The sequence below is a fragment of the Ammodytes marinus genome, assembly GCF_949987685.1.
Source record: "Ammodytes marinus genome assembly, chromosome: 7".
In the NCBI taxonomy this organism is placed as follows: domain Eukaryota; kingdom Metazoa; phylum Chordata; class Actinopteri; order Uranoscopiformes; family Ammodytidae; genus Ammodytes; species Ammodytes marinus.
Window position 1 is genome coordinate 13,525,715 of NC_137211.1, and position 19,660 is coordinate 13,545,374.

Here is a 19,660-nt window from a genome sequence, read left to right on the forward strand (position 1 = left end):
CACATACTTATCACGATTTGAAGCAAACTACATGTACCATTGTGCTCATAATCTGTATTTCTTCCAGTGTTTCAGGCAGTAAAAACATTACATTGATTTCCAAATTGCATGCATGAAAAACTAAAAAAAATAATCTCCCAATTTTTCTTCAAAGGTTTTTTTAATAAATCACAAAGTATCAAACAGCTGCAATACAATGGATTATTAATTTTTTTCCCTCCCGAACATATCCCACCCAATCACTAAACAGTCCTGCATTAAGAAATCAACACACAAAGCAATACACAACGTAAAAAAAAACAGAAACGAAACAGAAACAAACATACACAACAAGAAACAAAAACAAACAACCAATGTGAAAAAAAAAATAAAATAAAAGAGGGGAGGGGGTAGCTACTCCTCAACCATTGTGGTCGGTTTCTCATAATAGTCCAGGAAGGGGCGCCACAATCTATAAAATTTAGTCTCAGATCCATAGGCAGTACAACGAATTTTCTCCAGATTCATACATGACATAATGTCTCTAATCCAATGTGAGTGGGAGGGAGGAGCAGGATCTTTCCATTTGAGCAAGATAGCCCTACTAGCAAGCAAAGAGGTGAAGGCCAGTACCTTTAGCTTCACCTTAGGCAAGCCTGAATTGGGAGCAATGCCAAAAATTGCAGTGAAAGGGTTCGGCTCGATTTGATGCTGAAGTACTTCAGAAATTGTTTGAAAAACTGATGACCAGAACCCAGTCAAGGTGGGACATAGCCAGTACATGTGAAAGAGTGATGCTGGTGCGCTCTTACAGCTATCACAGGTCGGGTCTACATCGGGAAACATACGAGCTAGTTTAGTTTTAGATATGTGGATACGATGTACTACTTTAAATTGCACAAGAGCATGTCGGGCGCACATGGAGGTAGAATGTATCTGATCCAGGACTGAATCCCACATGTGATCTGTGAAGGCAGAACCAAGGTCCTGCTCCCACAGAGTTCTTATAGCTGCTAATGAGGGGCAACTTCGAAATAAGGTTGAAAAACACAGAAATTGAGCCTTTTAATATGGGATTTACAGAAAAAAACAAATCGACATGATTGGCTGGTGGTTTGTGAGGAAATTGGGGAATTAACTTCTGCGTAAAATTCCTGATTTGCAGATATCGGAAAAAATGAGTCTTTTCTATACCAAATTTTTTTGTCAATTGAGAAAAACTAACAAATAGATCATTAATAAATGAATCACCGATGCATTTTAGGCCTTTTTTATGCCAGATCTTGAATGCACCATCCACAGTCGAGGGAGTAAACAAATGATTAGCTGCAATTGGACTGAAAAGTGAAAAATTCTGCATTCCAAAATTCTTCCTAAATTGGGTCCAAATTCGAAGGGAGTGCTTAATCACGGGACTACATTTGGGAATCGCCGAGGACGAGGAGAGTGGAAGTGCGGCGCTTAAGAGGGCAGATAGAGACAATGGGCTAATAGCGCTGGACTCCATTGATGATAATAATCTCCCAATTTAACAAAAAAACAAGCACATTGAAAAATATCCAACAAATGATCCTTACAATTTACAGCTTTTGAAGACATAAAGAATATATATTTGTACATTTCCGGGACTTGTTTTTAAGTTCATCCAGTTAATGGTCTTTGGTCAAGTTCACAAATCTAAAAATAAAAAGTAAATAACCTGACAGAAGAGATATTTTGGAAAAAAATGTAAGTCTCATGAATATTGGCTGTCATGTCATTCAGCCTTAATGCTGAAAGTGGCCTTTAAGCCCATTTTCAGAACATTTGAGTGCAAAAGTAGAAAACATCATATACACCTTTTGATTCAATTATCTGGTGAAAAAATATACCCTGCTAGAATCAAAAACGGATCCCTTTAGTTCTTCAGGATGGAGGTGAGGGCTCTCATTTCCCCTCATATCTCATTCCTCCACTCGGGGTCCTGGAGCTGCTGAACGACACTCTCTGCGGTCTCCACTAGCAAGAAAATTCACAGAAAGACGGCAAGGCATTTAACATAAATTTCAATTTTGAGGGGGAAACTCATCATTTCATCAGGGATTTCTCTGTCACCTTTAACCTCAATGGCAATGTAGAGGGCAGCAAGTCTCTCCACCACATCCTCGTCTTCCTCTGCACGGACAAAACCGGTGTAGCCTCCTTCATCTTGACAGTACCTGATGAACCTGCGAAGGAGGGAGGAGGAAGAGAATAACAGCAACGTTGACTCTTGAATTTAAAAGTTAATATGTATTTGGTGCCAGCGGAGACCACAAGAAGCCACCTAACACATACCGCTCCCAGGTAGGATCTGTGTTCAGCACTCTGGGGTTTCCCACCACAATCAGCAGGGCTTTAGCTCGAGTCACAGCCACATTGAATCTCTGGACGAGAAAAAAAGCATGTCAGAATAATGTTTTGCGTGTTCATACTGTATATCCCTTTGGTTGTGTTGTGTACCTTCTCATTCTTGACAAAGCCGAGTTTGAAATGTTGGTCTATCTCTGCATATTTCGGGGTGCTCCGAACTGTAGACACCAAAATCACTCTCCTCTCCTGACCCTGGAACTCCTCCACCGAACCAACCTGACAAATATGTATACAGGTGAAACTCGAAAAATTAGAATATCGTGCAAAAGTTAATTTATTTCAGTAATTCAACTTTATAGGTGAAAATAATATCTTATACAGACTCATTACATGCAAAGTGAGATATGTGAAGCCTTTATTTTTTATAATTGTGATACTAAGTACTTGGTTTGGGCCCCTTTTGCATGAATTATTGCCTAAATGCGGCGTGGCATGGATGCTATCAGCCTGTGGCACTGCTGAGGTGTTATGGAAGCCCAGGTTGCTTTGATGTGGCCTTCAGCTCGTCTGTATTGTTGGGTCTGGTGTGTATCATCTTCCTCTTGACAATAGTCCATAGTTTCTCTATGGAGTTCAGGTCAGGAGAGTTGTCTGGCCATTCATGCAGAGTAATACCATGGTCAGTCAACCAGTTACTTGTGGTTTATGGTACCGTGGGCAGGTGCCAAGTCTAGCTGGAAATGGAAATTGTCATCTCCATAAAGCTTGTCAACAGACAGAAGCATGAAGTGCTCTAAAATCTTCTGGTAGATGGCTGTGGTGACTTTGGACTTGATAACACAGTGGACTAACAGCATCAGATGACATGATACCTCAAATCATCACTGATCCAAATTAAATGTTGCGTTTCATTTGGAAATCAAGGTTCCACAGTCTAGAGGAAGAGTGGAGGGGCACAAAATCCAAGGGGCTTGAAGACCACTGTCAAGTTTCAACAGTCAGTGATGATTTGAGGCACCATGTCATCTGATGGTGTTGGTCCACTGTGTTATCAAGTCCAAAGTCACCATAGCTGTCTACCAGGATATTTTAGAGCACTTCATATTTCCTGTCTGTTGACAAGCTTTATGGAGATGCTGAACTACTTTTTCCAGCAAGACTTGACACCTGCCCACAGTGCCAAAACCACAAGTAACTGGTTGACTGACCATTGTATTACTGTGTTGATTGGCTAGACAACTCTCCTGACCTGAACCCAATAGAGAAACTATGGACTATTGTCAAGAGGAAGATGATACACACCAGACCCAACAATACAGACGAGCTGAAGGCCACTATCAAAGCAATCTGGGCTTCCATAACACCTCAGCAGTGCCACAGACTGATAGCATCCATGCCACACCGCATTTAGGCAATAATTTGTGCAAAAGGGGCCCAAACCAAGTACTTAGTACATATGCATGATTATACTTTCTAGAGGGCCGACATTTCTGTATTTAAAATCCTTTTTTTATTGATTTTATGTAATATTTTAATTTTCTGAGATTTTGAATTTGGGGTTTTCAGAACTGTAAGCCATAATAATCACAATTATAACAAATAAAGGCTTGAAATATCTCACTTTGAATGTAATGAGTCTATATAATATATTAGTTTCACCATTTAGGTTGAATTACTGAAATAAATGAACTTTTGCACGATATTCTAATTTTTCGAGTTTCACCTGTATATACACCTTAGGCAATGCTTTTGCTGAATGTTTTACATTACTTATGTGTGAAATATTACCTTAAGGAGCCTCATTTCCTTAAATGGAAAGTCTTTTCCAACTTTGTCCAGGGCCTTACGGATTTTCTGCACCTGTACCGACACCCCCCGAAAAAACAGCTTTTGATCTACCTATTTACGCTTAAACGTGTATTCACATGTATTCATTTGTATGTGGACCACAGTAATCTGCAACAAAAATAAGTGAGATTGTTGTATTCTTTGCTTGTTGAAGGGAACTCATTCTGACCTGTTTCCTGTAGGGGGCGATGATGCCTATGTCACTGGGTGCGATGGTAGCAATTCCATTCTTGCCATTGTCCTGCAGCAGTTTCTTCACATAGTCCATCAGCACCTCCACCTCTGCTACATTGAAGAATGAAGGACTGCTGGCCTCACGTTCATCAATACCGGTCACGCCATGGAAGATCACCGGGAAGTCCTGAGACATGTGAGATATATTTTAAATAAGTTTGCAAGGAAATGTTTTTTGGGTAGACTTCTGAATACTCTGCAAATGTGAGGTGGAAAAAGCTATTGACCACAGTTCACAATGTTAAGCCAAGTGAAAAAGGGCTGTATTGGTTTTGATTAGTATTTAAAGATAGCCTGGAAATCCAGACCCATATCTAGAACGATATAGGGTCTGGCCACGATCAATAGACCTTCCCAACTCAAGGGGCGACACCTATGCACGTGCATTTCAAATACCACTGCACACAATTGGATAGCAATACAACCAATCAGAGCAATGAACAAGGTGACGTGTTAAGCCCCATTTGTTTAGCGAACAGCGGGGTTAACTGGTAAATTAAACTTTTGCCGTGGTCGGTCAGCAAAACAGAACATTCCTCTTTCTTGCTAATGAAAGATTTGTGTGCCGTCTTCCAAATCGCTAAGTGTCGAGGCCAAAGCCGTCTCAAACTCAAACAACATATCCACAGCCATCTCTGTTGTTAACTATCACGGCTTCGACGGCGCATGCACAGCACTATCGTGTCGTCATCCGCGTACGTCCTTCCCAGAGCACCATACATAGGGCTCTGGCCCACCTTTACCAGATAGAACCAATTGAAACATAGCTCAGAATTTTCATATTTAATGAGCTTCAATGGAGAGTGTCCTGACCAATAGGCGCAGCAAATTTAATTTCCAAGCGGCAGGTCTGGATTTCCAGGCTAATTTAAAGATACACACATCAGTTAAACTCTTTTTACCAGGAGCAAAGGTGCTCTTTCCTGAAAAAGGGCACCATCAGAAAATTAAGGGGCACACCTTAAATTGACCTGCAATGCAGTTATTTCACAATTTCCCCCATTTTAACTATTTAAGGCCTAATGATAGGTGCACTTAGTTTTTGCCAGCATGTTTTGGCCCATACCTACAGCAGAGTACAGTACATTGTATTTTTCAATACCTGAGCCATGTAAACGACTTCAGCCATTCCTCTCTGATTCGCATTCCACACCTGAGCCCTCTGATCTTTCCTGTTCTACCGCGGCAAACCCACTCCTCAGTAAAGAAAGTAGCTGTTGGCTCTCCCAAAAGTAAATAGTAGCTAGATGACTTAACCCTTTGATACACAACATTGATCAACAGCGACCGGACTGAGTTTTTATTTTCTATATCTTTGCAATAAATTCATTGTATCATCCCATATTCCAGGTATTAACTTAACTTAACAATTAACTTGTTTTTGATCATCCCATACCCTGTTTTTACTGTTTAATTTTTGCCTAACTACCCCTCTAATGAACAACAAGGGGCAAAAATAATATATTGCAAAGAAACACATAGTCAAGGAGAAGTAAGTGATATTTCTTTGTTAATATACGTCTTAAATTACTCTATAGTCATACAGCAAAACAGTATGCACAGTTCATAACACAGGTCTCCCAGTCATTCAGCTTTGCAGTAATTGCCAGATAACATTTTGAGTATACCACTTGTTTTTATCCAATCAGGAGACATAGCGCTATAAAGAGGCGGGTCTCTGTGCCCGTGAACGATGACTCGCTGCTCTCCATCGCGGCACTATCTGATGAAGACGGCTGTGTGTTTATGTGGTGGTGACGTAGGGACAAGGGAGGGGACTGCTAACTGTAGTCACTGACAGGAAGTTAGATAAAAGTACCATATCACTTATTTATCCTTTAATGAAATACCACAGGAAATGAATGCGGGTAATTTTTGTCTCATGTTGTGCATTAGAGGGAGTATACATATTCTGAATTTTATTTTCATATAATATGCAATTCTGAAAGAGGCTAAATTAATTGGAAAAGCTGACTTTTAGTTTACAAACTAACTGTTTACATATTGACAAGCTCACTTTACAACATTACTTGTGTCCTTCTATATGTACATATGCACTGACCTACTGAATGTAGACCTACTAAAAACTATTAATGCCTACGTATTTAGAAACGTCACGTGGCAGCTCTTGTTCAGAGAGGGTTCATGGTGCAGTGTCTCTGCTGGCTGCTGCAGGTGGCTGGGGGTTGCTAGACTGTATCACTGTGTGACTGCTGTCCTTGAGGAGGATACAGCAGCCCTCGCTACTTGGCTCTCGTGAACTCGGTTGTAATACGTGAACAAACAACCGGTGAACGAGCGGGGGCAGACGGTGACAGTAACTACTACTAATTTCTCCCCTTCTCTCACACACAGGGCTGGACTGGCCATCGAGCGTACCGGGCAATGCCCGGTGGGCCGGCAGGCATTTTGGTCCGGGCCGGGTCCATTAAAAAAGAGTCACACAACCGAGGGCCGAGGTCCCTTCCCTCTCGGGAGTGCCATGGCCATATAAATGTGCGTGCAGGCTGTCAACTTCACCTGAAAGTTAAATAAAACTTTGTCCCAGCCAGGCCATTACTCATTATGACTGGTTCTAAGCTGGGCCTGGCCCAATCACACACACAGCAGAGGGCCGCTCATTCAGAGGCTGCATTGAATTGTATTATCACGCATTCAACTTCTACTCGGTAACTATGAGCATCTGATGATGGTCAGTTACGTTCAGGGCCGTCGGACTGCGGACAGACTTGGGGGGGCCCAAGGCAGAGGGGGGCTGCACCCAAAAGAAATTAAAACGTATTTAAATATATATTTTTTTACTGGCTCAATATAGGCCCCTGATCTTTGAAGGCAGAGACAAATGTTATTTAGAAAAAAAAACAGATATCAGGGGCCTTTCATTCGTCAGTACATTTTTGTTATTTTTTAAATAACATTGTTCGGGGCTATGAAGATCAGGGGCCTATATTGGTCCATTAAAAAATACAAACGAAGGGAAAAAATTCCCGAAGCTGACTGGATTTTTTAAACATGTACATTTCCTCTTTCTGCTTTTTCGTCATTCTGTGTCTATAAATTATTCCAGAAAATGGTACTAAATAGTAGTGATGGCCAGATGAAGCTTTTTGAAGCCTTGAAGTCTTAAAGCCAAATGGTTCACAAAAAGGTTCATTTCTCGAGGCTTCATTTGAACCGATTTGAACACAATACAACCCCCCCTGCTGGTCAAATAGTGTTAAATAGCCAGATAATTCTATCAATTTGTAATATACTCAATACTGTCCTGCAACAGTGCAGCCATGGGAATGAGTGACTGACAAGTTAATACATCAATACATCTTAATAAATGCATTTCATGTAGCCTATTGTTCATGTATTAATTCATATAAATTAAATACAACTTATATTTTGTTTGGCGTATTATTATGGGTATGAAACATGATAAAACATATAAATCTAATAAATCTATCAATAATGACAGGAATACTTATTTTCAAACTGTCGCAGTGTTATTAAAAGGTAAGGGGCATTGAATGTGCTTGTGCAACTTAAGGATTTGAATAACTTTTATTGAGAAACAAAATTTGTTCCACTGTGCTGGGGTTCAGACAATTTCCCCTTTTGGAAACAACTTCTCCTGCTTTGGAGAACACTCTTTCACATGGTACAGCGGAGGCAGGGGTGCACAATAAAGTCACAGCAAGTTGATACAACGTCTACATCACTCCCAAACCAATAAATCACCAACACTAACCCACAAAGTGCGAGTGGATCCACAATACCCGAAGCACTTCTTGAACAAACGAGGCTTCGAACGTCATCAGTCACGTGATTCGCCCTAAACGATACAAGCATCGATACGCGCTTCACCAAAAACTTCCGGGATTACCCGACACACGCTCCGAAGCCTCGGCACATTACGACCCATCACTACTAAATAGCTTACATAGGAAACAGTTGATTTTTCCTTAGTTTTCTCCTCAAAGTGCACCAGATTGATGAATTTTACTTCAACATTTTAAAACATTTCTCCCCCGGACCCACCTAGAAGGTCCAGGGTCCACAACACAGTCTCCCAAATTCCTGTGGGAAACACTGTGTGTGTGCATGTTTATAAAGAGTCATTAGACCAGGGGTTGTGTTCAAGTACGCGTAATGATTTGGTCATTCATCAAGAGAAACATTGTGTTTTTATCTGGCTCAGAGATAGCCTGGCATTCCCAGACCTGCCACTAGGCGCTGGCAAATTAAATTTGCTGCGCGTGTTGGTCTGGACACGCTCCGTTGAAGCTTTATCAAGAAAGCCAGAAATCTGGCGGGCGCGCCAGAGCCCCTTATATGGTACTCTGGGGAGGACGTAACCGTGATAGTAAACATCAGAGATGGCTGCGGATATGTTGTGTGAGTTTGAGACTGCTTTGGCCTCGACCCTTAACGATTTGGAAGACGGCACTCAAATCTTTCATTAGCAAGTAAGTGGAATGTTCTATTTTGCCGACCGACAACGGCAAACGTTTAATTTAACAGTTTAACAGCTGTTCGCTAAACGAAAGGGGCTTACGTCGCCTTGTGCATCGCTCTGATTGGTTGTAGTGCTATCCAACTGCGTGCAGTGGCATTTGAAATGCACGAGTAGGAGCCGCCCCTTGAGTTGGAAATTACTATTGATCGTCGCCAGACCCTCTATCGTTCAAGATATCAGGGTCTGGATTTCCAGGCTAGCTCAGAGAGGGACCAGTCACTCAAAAGTTTTGGACAATAGACAAACATAGCTTTTACATGTTTGTATTGTAAGACCGCCTCTCAGAGGGCCCATCAGGACTTCCTGTATAGGGGCCCGGAATTTATCGTATAAATAATGATGGTGGGCTGCCATGGCCAAAAATGCCAGGGACGATTTTTTGTCCCAGTCCAGCCCTGCTCACACACACTATTCCGGACTTGCTCCCTCCTCCTTTTAAGACGATGAAATTCTAATAATGAAAAAAATAAAATAAATGTTCAGGTTGCGCACGTGCCCCTAGTTGTAAGGGTTATTCATTACTCGCAGTGTCTCATAAAATGGTCGCCAAATGTGACCATTTGGTCGCAGTCTAGAGCCCTGTACACAATTTTATTATTATATTACTGTACATTATATTGACTAACAAAGATAGTTGAGCCTCTTGCTTAATTTCTTAATTGCCGGTTTCTTTTTGCACATGCACTGTATGGTATGTGGGCGCTAACAGAAAAATAATTACCTTCTCGGGGAGGTATTCCCATCTGCAGTAGGAGTTGCGCAAGATTTCATCCGCGCTAACCTGCAACTCCCCGTCATAGAATAGATCGTTGGGAACCTTCAAAATGGCAGGATGGGACCTGAATAGGACAAACAGAATGAAACAACTGTCTGGAAGATGCAGAGAATCAAGCTTATCACTTCTCTGGAGGAGTGACGGTGACCTATAACCATCTCTGCTATCACACCTGTAGTTGTTCAGCAGTTTGGTGACATATCGACTGTCGAATACGCCCTCGTTCTTCTGGTAGAGAGCGATATCATTCATCATGCGCTCCAAGAGGGACACTCCTGCAGACAACAGAGGCTGTTAACTCCTGACTCTACACAAATTGAGTTAACTTTAGTAAAAGTCTATGTGTTAGCTAACAAAACTGTATTGCTTTATATCCTAATTCATCTAAACTACGATGTTAAAAAAGGGGGCCGTATACATGTTATTGTGTCTGTACTTACCCATGCCGTATTTCAACACAAAAGGGGATCTGAGAATGGGCCCAAGCTGCTTGGGGTCTCCAGCCAGAACGACCTGACCAGACTCTGCATTGAGAAGCCCTAAAAAAACAACCAACATATGAAACAAGTTCAGTACTAACTTCAGTATCACAGGAACAGACTGCTGTTTCTTTTTTGTTTACCTGCCAATGGGACTAAACATTCTGTCTCTATGGCGTGTCCTGCCTCGTCCACAAACACATGAGTGAAATGACCAGCGGGGATGTCTCCTGAGACCAGCCTGCAGATATCAGAGAGAACATGAATGGTGGCAAACGAACACCTACAGAATTTTATCTGTAGAGTTGACTGTTAGTATTTTGGATGGCAAATGGTGTCATGCAGGTGAGCAAACTGCACTGTCAGTGTTCACTACCTTCCAGCGGTTAACAGGGTGGTGACCATGATCCTATACTCCATCAGCTTCTCTTTAGGAGGATAAAGGTAACACTCCCCTACCAGGTTAGAGCATGCCTATGAAAGTACCACAATGTTCATTTACACAAACCTTGGTGAGCATAGAAACAATACTTAAAAATAACACACAACGGTATCAAACATGTGAAGCGCAGCACTATTGCAGCATGAACGCAAGTGAATTGTCCAGATTGATTGTGGCATCTGTAGGCACTTCTGTGCATCATAAAGCCCACTAGTGTCAGCTAGCTACAAACTGCACTGAATGCGCCGGCACTGACCTTCAGTTTTTCAGGGACACATTTTGGGTCCCGGCTGCTGGCGTACATGCGGAATACTTTATGCTCATCCACGTGGTCCAAAATCTTTTTGCACAGCAGATCTGCAGCGCTATTGGAGGGAGCGCAGGCCAGAATGTGACAGGAGGCCAGATTCTTCTCGATCTGCTTGATGGCCTCCACCAGAGTCACAGTTTTGCCTGTTAGCGGTTGGTAGAATAACCCAAACCTTAATAACTTAGACATTGCTATTTGAAAGCCAAGGAAAAATATCGTGCTGGTACTTGCTGTACCTGTTCCAGGTGGGCCAAAAACCAGGTAGGGGGCAGGTTTGGACGAGCCAGCTACTATGTGTTGTACAGCCTCATACTGCTCAGGGTTTCTCTCCAGCTTGAAGTCAAACAGCCTATTGGCAGGAAGACAGAGGAGCAAATATATATCAGAGTTCCTGTTAAAGAGAGTCAGTCACTATGTGTAAGTGCAAAGTGAATCAAATATCCTCATCAGGTGACAAGTGTACCTGGTCAGAATAACGCGATTCGTCTTGTAATGAGACTATGAGAAACCTCTTTAAAATGCCTCAATTAATTAGATATCCAATGCAGTGACTTGGCATCTTTTGTTACACGAGTAAGGTAAATCAATGCCTCTTCTGCATACCATAATTCAGAACCGTAAATCCAGTATTAGTTCACTAGCGTGATCATAAGTGCAGCTCAATACGTTTTTAATTCAAATGTAGAGAGAGGGACACTACAGACACCTGTGCAGTAAAAATAGCCAGCTAAACCTTTTATAAAGCCTGTCTGACCTGAGTTTGGGTAGCTTAGTTTGCTGAGAGGGGAATGGGGGTGCAGACGGGAACAACACCTCTCCCAGTCTGTATGTAGCAGCCAGCTCTGCTGCTCGTTGCTGAACACGCAGAGTCAGGTGGTTGATAGTGAACTCAACATTGAAGTTCATGCCATCTATAAAGTGACTCAGCAATCTGAAAAAAAACAACATTCACGTACAAACTGTGTGAGTCTCTGAAACCAGCAAACATGCTCAATATGAGTCAATGATAATATACATTTTTTGTTAGTTATTGTATGTTACTGTAAGGTTTGATCTTACTGTGAGCTGAAGCCGAGTTTGACTTGATCCAACTGCACACTGTGGACATAGCCGCGGTACTTCACCTTAGGTTCTCCTGCAGGATACGCCAGCAGCGAATCCCCTCGTAGAACAGACGGACGGTTCTCAGACACACCTGGCACCTGACAGGTGAATATGTTGCAGTTTAGTTTTGATATTTTATTTTATATATACAGTATATGATTATATTAAGGATATGCACTTGTCTGCTTAATTCATTCCTTCAAGGCACTACAGATGATATTATATACGTAGTTCAAATTATTTTATTCTTGAAGCTGAATGAGAAAGGCGAATGAAGTGAAACAATTAAAGTGACAGACTGCATATGCAAGGGACATATTACCTCCAGTATGAGCAGTTTCTTGTTGGAAGGGTCTCTCTTCATGATTCCGTGTTCTATTTCTTTGTTGGGGATGTTGTATTTTTTGATGTCCACCACCATCTGTTGCTCCTCCAGATACAGCAGCAGCTGAAACTTCTCGCAGTAGTTCTCCCAGCTCAAAGGACTTTCAAGCAAAGCCTTTCTAAACAGGCAAAAATGAAAAGAAACCAATTGTACACCAGGGTCCAACAGAAGCTCGTTTGTTTTATATTAATTATTTTATAGGCCAGGGGCGCCCTTAGCTCAGTTGGTAGGGCGTCCCCCCCATGGGCCTCGGCCAGCAGCGGACCCGGGTTCGATTCCGGCCCGCGGTCGTTCTCTGCATGTCACTCCCCTCTCTGCCCCATTTCAACTCTGTCTCTACACTATCAAAAGCATAAAAATGCCAAAAAAATATATTTAAAAAAAATATATATATATTTTATAGGCCTGAGTTCACTCTAACCTTCTTTCCAAGAAAATTACTAAAGTTGCAACTCTCCATTATGTTGATAGGAAACGTTATCTGGACAGCATTTCGTTTAACTCAAAATCTATTTTCTGTTGAAAATGAGTTGTATTAAAACAGAATTTCTACTGTCTACATTGTCATTTATTAAACAAATTAGCATAACAGAGAACACATCATTGATGCTGGGGTTTTCATAGTCTTTCATTATCCTTTAACTACTGACCTAATAGGTGTAAATGACTGAAATTAATTTACCTTGCGTCAGAGGAAGTAGACTGATTCAGTGATTTGATGAGCTGGTTCATGTACGCTGGCATGCGATACATTTTTAGCTCAACCACGTTTTGTAGCTGCATCACTGAAAGCCTGGTAAGGGGAGACAACATTGGAAAAGGTTGGATACATCACTAGGAGACATAGAGTATTTATACAGCTGTACTTCTAACAGTGTGTTGAATGATCGTGATACCCTTCAGGTCGCTGTCCATCCACAACCGTGTAAACAACTTCTGGAGTCCAGGCAGGGAGGGAGCGTGGTTGGTAGGGGGCTATAGGTGCCAGCTCCCGTCCTAGGGCAGTGATACAATGTGCCTCGATGAAGCGCACAATGTGGAACGCGGTGGTGGAGGGCTCCAGGTTTGGTTTGAATTCAAAGGCCAGTGTAGCTGGATAGAAACCAACCAAACTGCAGCTGATGTGAACCTGGATTTCATAGCTGGCACCTGAGAGTGGAACCAAACAGGAAACATTTTTTATGATTGTATTCATGTTGGTTGATTGTTCCATAAGATCTCTCTCCAGTGCATCATAATATTTACATTACCTGGTTTAAGGCACAGCGGGTTTGCCTTGGTCACTTTGCACTCATCATGCAGAGTGAAGTTCCTGAGCCAGTGCAGTGGGGAGTAGTGGGTGAAATACACAGGTTCTGTTCCAGTGTTTTCCACCCTCAGATTTACTGTGCACTGTTAGGAAAGTAAGAGAAAAATTATACTGTACCTTCAAATAGTGGTTTATCGGTTTCAGCACATAATCATGAGTGAATGCTGCATTTTCATAACATTATTACCTCACATTCATCCACACGCAAGCAAAGCTTCCCGTTCTCAAACTGATGGTCGGAGGAGTTGATGCAGATCCCACGTTTGTCAGAGATGAACTGAGTCCTGCGGGTGTAAAAAACACAAAGGTTATGATACACTATTAAAGGCTGACTGGTGTGTGAATTTAAGATCAGATTAATTAACAGGCAAAGCTAATGACTGTTGGATACAGTAAAGAGTTTGTTGAGAAAATGTATAATTCCCAACTTTTTGGACCGCTATTGTTGGCCCGTCAGGCTTCCTAGCTCTTGCAGTATTTGCTTACAACTCTATTTCTGGTCCTGTATGCTTTCTGCAAAACCACATGTGTAATTAAGCCATGTTGGTGTGGACCTTGACTCCCTAGTTTTTCTATTGTGACTTTTAAAATTACTTTTGCTTAGTGCTGTCGATTTTCATGATAGAAGATCTGTATATCGTGTCAACAATTCTTAAATAGGGGACAAACCCAGTAGCTCAACTGGTAGACTGCGCCAAGTCCTTCACGCAGGGGACCTGGGCCCTTTGCTACATGTCTTCTCCATGTCTTCCATGTTTCCAACACATTTCTCTGTTCTATCTAATACAACATATGAATTCAAAAGAAAACTAAGCAGTAAAGAAAAATTGCTCCTGGATCACTCTTGTGGTGACAAATGGAGGCAAAACTAACATGCCCACAATTAAAAACATCTCATTGTTTGATCCCTACCTGTTTGTGTTCAGGTTGGTCATCAAAAGACTGGCCAGTTTCCTCCGGGCTCGAACTCCTGTCTGTGCTTCATCTCCGGAGGTGTGGGTCTGCACTGGACTGGCCACTCCATTCTGGAATGGCTCTGGCTGACTGCGCCTGGGTGAGTGCCACTGGTCCACATAATGAGCTTTGACCTGTACAGAGGGCAACATGGTTGAATGCACTTATTGTACGTCACTTAAGGTACAATTGTCAACATAAAGTGATGTCATGTAATATAAAATTATATGGAAAAACCTGTGCTTTCAAATTGACACATTGCTGATGTTAGTATAAAAAACATTAAATCCCTGAAAATTCTAAAGCCCCCCAAAACTTCAAATCCTAAATGTATTTCAATAGCAAATAAATAATTGTGAATTAAGAAGCTACAGAAGGAAAATATTAACACTCAAAACAAACTGCTCATTTCGGATCTACACAGGATTGGATACCCTGCTGTGAGTCCCTTCCATTTCCAACTAGTGAAAAAATCACAAAGACAAATCTAAATACAGAACAAGTTTTGTTGTATGTCATATGAACTGACCCAAAGTGTTCAGTTTGCAAGAGAAGGTAACATGACAAGTTGACAACATAATGATTAACCCTTGGGTTGTTGTGCAAATAATTATATATAAGATTTGTGTTGCACCAAAAACTTGAGTATATCCCCAGGTGATCTACAAAACAGTTAAAAAGTCTCAGCATTAACACACATCTTAAGCCAAGCTCCTGTGGGGGAGAGAGTTACAATTGAGCAACAGCTGCGGTTCAAAATTGTTTATCCCTAAATGCTATCAGGGGAGTCTGGTACTCCTCCAAGGCCAAAACTTATCTTCACATCCGGGTGCCAACAATAAAACATACAAAGTGTGAAGGACCTTGAGGCCTTCACATAAATTCAAACATAGTCTACTTATAAGACACACATTAAAAAGTTAATTTTGGAACAACATTTCTACCACACACATCAAAGATAAAGCTGACATGGGATTATTATAATAATACAAACACATATTAAATATGGGTAGCCTATTATGTAGGCTATAATTCAAAATCGACCTATAACATGTCACCATTCCAGCAGCTCCTGTCCTGACCACACCTTCCAGCTATTTTAAGTTCTCAAATATTACTCTAATCAACCAACTAACTAACAAACCAATCACGTGAGCGTTAATTTGCATGGGTTGGTTGCAGTTCAGGGTGTATCCTTCCTCCCTGCAGTAAATTGTAAGTTTCAGCTGATTCATAACAGGTTATTTAACTTATGATTAATTTAGGAACTTATGATTTCTCCTAAAATATTCGCCAACGGTATCATATCTGAAAAAAAAATATCTCATAAAAAAACTAATAATTACAATTTCCGTTTATTGAGTGGAAAATAAACATTTGCACATCTCAAAAGCTGTAAATGCGGTAGCTGTTGCACATTACAGTTTTTTTCGATCGCTAAACCACAGTGGGCACAACTGTAGCTCAATGTGCAAAACTCTAACTACAGTCTGCACTACCAACAGTCATTGGAGCTGAACAGTTCACTTCACCTGCAAAATAGGCTCAGTGCAGCAAACACTATGAACCAGCCTCATTGAGATAACACACTGTCACTCAGAACCTGCTCAGAGTATAAACACTAGAATCAAACCCCAATACACAAATTACAAACTTTTAATCTTTACAGTTTGAATAATATGAGTTATTTCACACAAATTACATAATATTTTCTTTGATGAAAGGGTGAAATTCTTTCACATGAAATTGTTTATTTTATAACATACCATTTTTTTTAGGAAAACAAAAAGAAATTAAAATCAGAAGTTTGCTTCAATAGATACACATTTTGTATACTTTATTGAAAACATTTCCAAATGTAGTATTTATCTGTGTAAATATTCTAAAATTGTAATACAGAAATCAATTCCTGTAATGTTGTCATTTACTGTAAGGATGCAACTCTAAGCTGTTTGTTTGCTGGAAAATTCGTATTACAGATGCAACTTTAAATTTTTGCAGATTGGGTTGCACTCTCAACCCTGCCTCTCTCAATGAGAGACCATGATTCACAACAGGGTCTATCAGTGTTGCCCTTACTGTATTTCATCAGACATTACAGCTCTATGTCTTCTAGGTCTTCCTCCACACATCCACACTCTCACTGCCACTCTTCTACCTCCAACAACCTGTCTTCCTGGGTCCATTTCCAAAAAAATATATATTTTTGAGCTTTCCCTTTATACTGTATATATGTTCACTAACAAGTCTAAACAAGACTTAGTTTTTCAGTTGAAATTGCAATCCGCAGTGTTTGAAAGGGATTCATTCTGTTTTTAATGTGTGGTTTATAGTTGTGGCAGCAGTGTGTTAGCATTTGAAAAAAGTGCTGGAAATCCACAGTGTTGTGCAGGCTGTGGTTAAGCCATGAGATAGGTGTGTAGAGTTTTGAAAGTTGTGTATTACAATGAAAAACGAGCTAAAACGAGCTACAGTTTGGTCCGAATGAACCGCTGCTCTGCATAGGCTACTGTTGTTAGAGTTTTGGACTTGTCGTTCGAGTTGTGCCCACTGTGGTTTAGCAATCGTAAAAAACTGTAATGAAATAAAAGGCAACAGAAATAGGCTTGGAGCCTATAATATCATGTGGAATAAGCTAGGCTACCTACCGTGGTGGTAAAGCGAATATTGTCTCCTCGTCTTCTTATTCTGTTGGACAGTTTCAGGGCATGGAGGACTGAACCGAAGTTTGGATCTTTTATCCCTGGAGTCCTAAAATTAACAGAATTATCTCTAAAACTGGCCATAATACACAAATAGACCTAATATAACACACAATGAACAACGTACCTTCTCCGAAACTCATCGTTGTAAATGTCTCTTAATTCAAGCCTGTCAGTGGTGGATGCGCGTTCAGTCTCCTTCAAAAACTCAAAGAAGTCGAGTCCGATTTGGCAAAGCACAGCTGGCTTGATTTTAACCATGATATTAGCCTACTGAAGTTATTCAAGCAAGAAAACGTACGGTCTATTCGCCTGCAACTGTATTGCTAAATTGAAACTTATTACGTTTTAACACTATGATGAAGGAAACCCCGGAGAGTGTGGATCGCTTTCTATTCCTGTACAGTCCACGCGTGCGGTGCCTGTCTGTTCCTCGAGACAAGGACATGCAACACCGAGACAGGGCAGATAGGATATATAAAGCAGGTGCTCCCATCAGCCAGCCAGTCCGAAGAAACGAAACTTAACGAGTTAAAGGGACACTGTGTAACATTTTAAGTAATTTATTAGCTAAAATCAATGTCCTCATTCATAAATATGTCCTCATTGGTGTAAAATCACCTCTGCCAATAATCTGAATTATCCTCCTGAGCGGAGAATTACAAATATTAATATTACATTTTCTACATTGAGCAGGCAAGTCTTATGGAGGCATCCATGTATTTGGAATGCCATCAGGTGCATTGTTTAAAATTTAGAATTGTTCTTGTCCTTGAAGGCCACTGTAGCTTCTGTTATTATTCTAAAGGGGTGGGGTTACCCAGGGAATGTTGCGTTCTAGAACTTTGTAGAACTTTCTTGATGATGTCATATTACACACTGCACCTTTAAGCCATAACAGCGAAACGAAACTAAGAACTGTTGCATATAAACAGAGCCATAAACGTTTGATTAGGATGAGTCAAGTAAGTGAACAGCTAAGCATTAATCATGTTTTATGTTACGCGACTAGCTATTCAAGTTCTATAATATCTGCCTATTGATGATGATGATGATGATGATGATTATGTTTGTATTATTATTGAAAAAAAAGACAATAGATGATAATATGCATCACGGTTGCATCATGGTTCTTAAATGACGACAAAGTAATTCATTATGATAGATTCAACAACATCACAACAACATAATAAAGCTGTATGATTCATTAAGTACTGTAATTTTCTGTTGTCTATTTGTAGGCTACATTTAAAGAGCGTGTTTCTCATGGCCTGTCATACTAAACGCGTGATTAGGATTGTAACATCCCTGGAACCTCATTCACACTGTGAAGCTGGATGAACTCAAGTAGGACAGGTCATGAGAATCCCATTGGTAGAATAGTGTGCATAAGGAAATTGGTCACCATTGTTTAACTTGTATTTAGGAATCAAATTTAAACAGAGTTTAGCCTGCATAGAAACAACACTTAATGAATGCAAAATTGATTGACTTGATTAAAACACGAGCAAAAGCAGAAAAAAATAGTTAACCAAGCTTTATTTTTAGTAAACATTAGCTTAATAAAAACATGATGGACAGGCTATCAAAAGGGCAAGTAATATGGAAATATTCTGTGTGCCTTCACAATAATGCAAAGTGTGGCCTTGTCAGTATAGTCACATATGTTAACTTCTAATTTCTGACAGACTGTAATAATTGTGTGCAGATTGTTTAAGAATGAAAACAATTTTAGAAGAGTTTGGTTAGTAAAGCTTAAAAACTCCAACCTGTACAGAGTGCAAGGAGTAAGCCTGTCTCACTGGACTGGAGTTTCAGCCTTTGGAAGTCCAGTCATCTTTTAGTGACTTTTTTTTCTACCTTTATTTATACAGGTATATCCCACTGAGACCGAAGACTCTTTTGCAAGGGAGACCTGTTTCCCTTTCCCACGTTGTCATTCACACACATTCATACACCAATAGCAGGCAAACTATCGACGTTCCCACGAGGCAAGTTGGGTGAAGTGTCTTGCCCAAGGACACAACAACTATGACACAGGTGACAGGGCGGGGATCGAACCTCCAACCCTTTGATCATCGGCCGACCCACTCTACCAACTGAGCCACAATCGCCCCAACAATCAGCAGTGACACATCAGCAGTCAGACCTACCTACTGAAGATAAATGCATGGGATGGGCAGTTTTATTTAAAATTCCATTGAGACATACTGTAAGTCTTTTAATATTTTCGGGGGTTCTTATGTGATAGTAGGCTGATTTGTTTTACTGTCTTATTGTAGCAATTAAAATGTAGGTCCGAGT

The 19,660-nt window shown here is 40.7% G+C and overlaps 1 protein-coding gene across 1 annotated transcript; it reads right to left on the bottom strand.

Annotated features, from left to right (window-relative positions):
- Nucleotides 1-236: 236 nt before the first annotated feature.
- LOC307252773 (putative helicase mov-10-B.1) lies at nt 237-17,687 on the bottom strand. Its single transcript, XM_080030553.1, has 23 exons — nt 17,484-17,687; nt 17,303-17,405; nt 14,613-14,788; nt 13,888-13,984; nt 13,642-13,783; nt 13,288-13,540; nt 13,074-13,184; nt 12,329-12,509; nt 11,962-12,104; nt 11,657-11,833; nt 11,139-11,251; nt 10,849-11,045; nt 10,527-10,624; nt 10,294-10,391; nt 10,112-10,210; nt 9,844-9,946; nt 9,618-9,735; nt 4,328-4,519; nt 4,099-4,170; nt 2,461-2,586; nt 2,296-2,384; nt 2,074-2,186; nt 237-1,977 (listed from the first exon to the last, which is right to left on the bottom strand). The coding sequence occupies exons 1-23, from the start codon at nt 17,615-17,617 to the stop codon at nt 1,916-1,918; spliced, it is 2,997 nt and encodes a 998-aa protein (XP_079886679.1). The 5' UTR covers nt 17,618-17,687; the 3' UTR covers nt 237-1,915.
- Nucleotides 17,688-19,660: the final 1,973 nt, after the last annotated feature.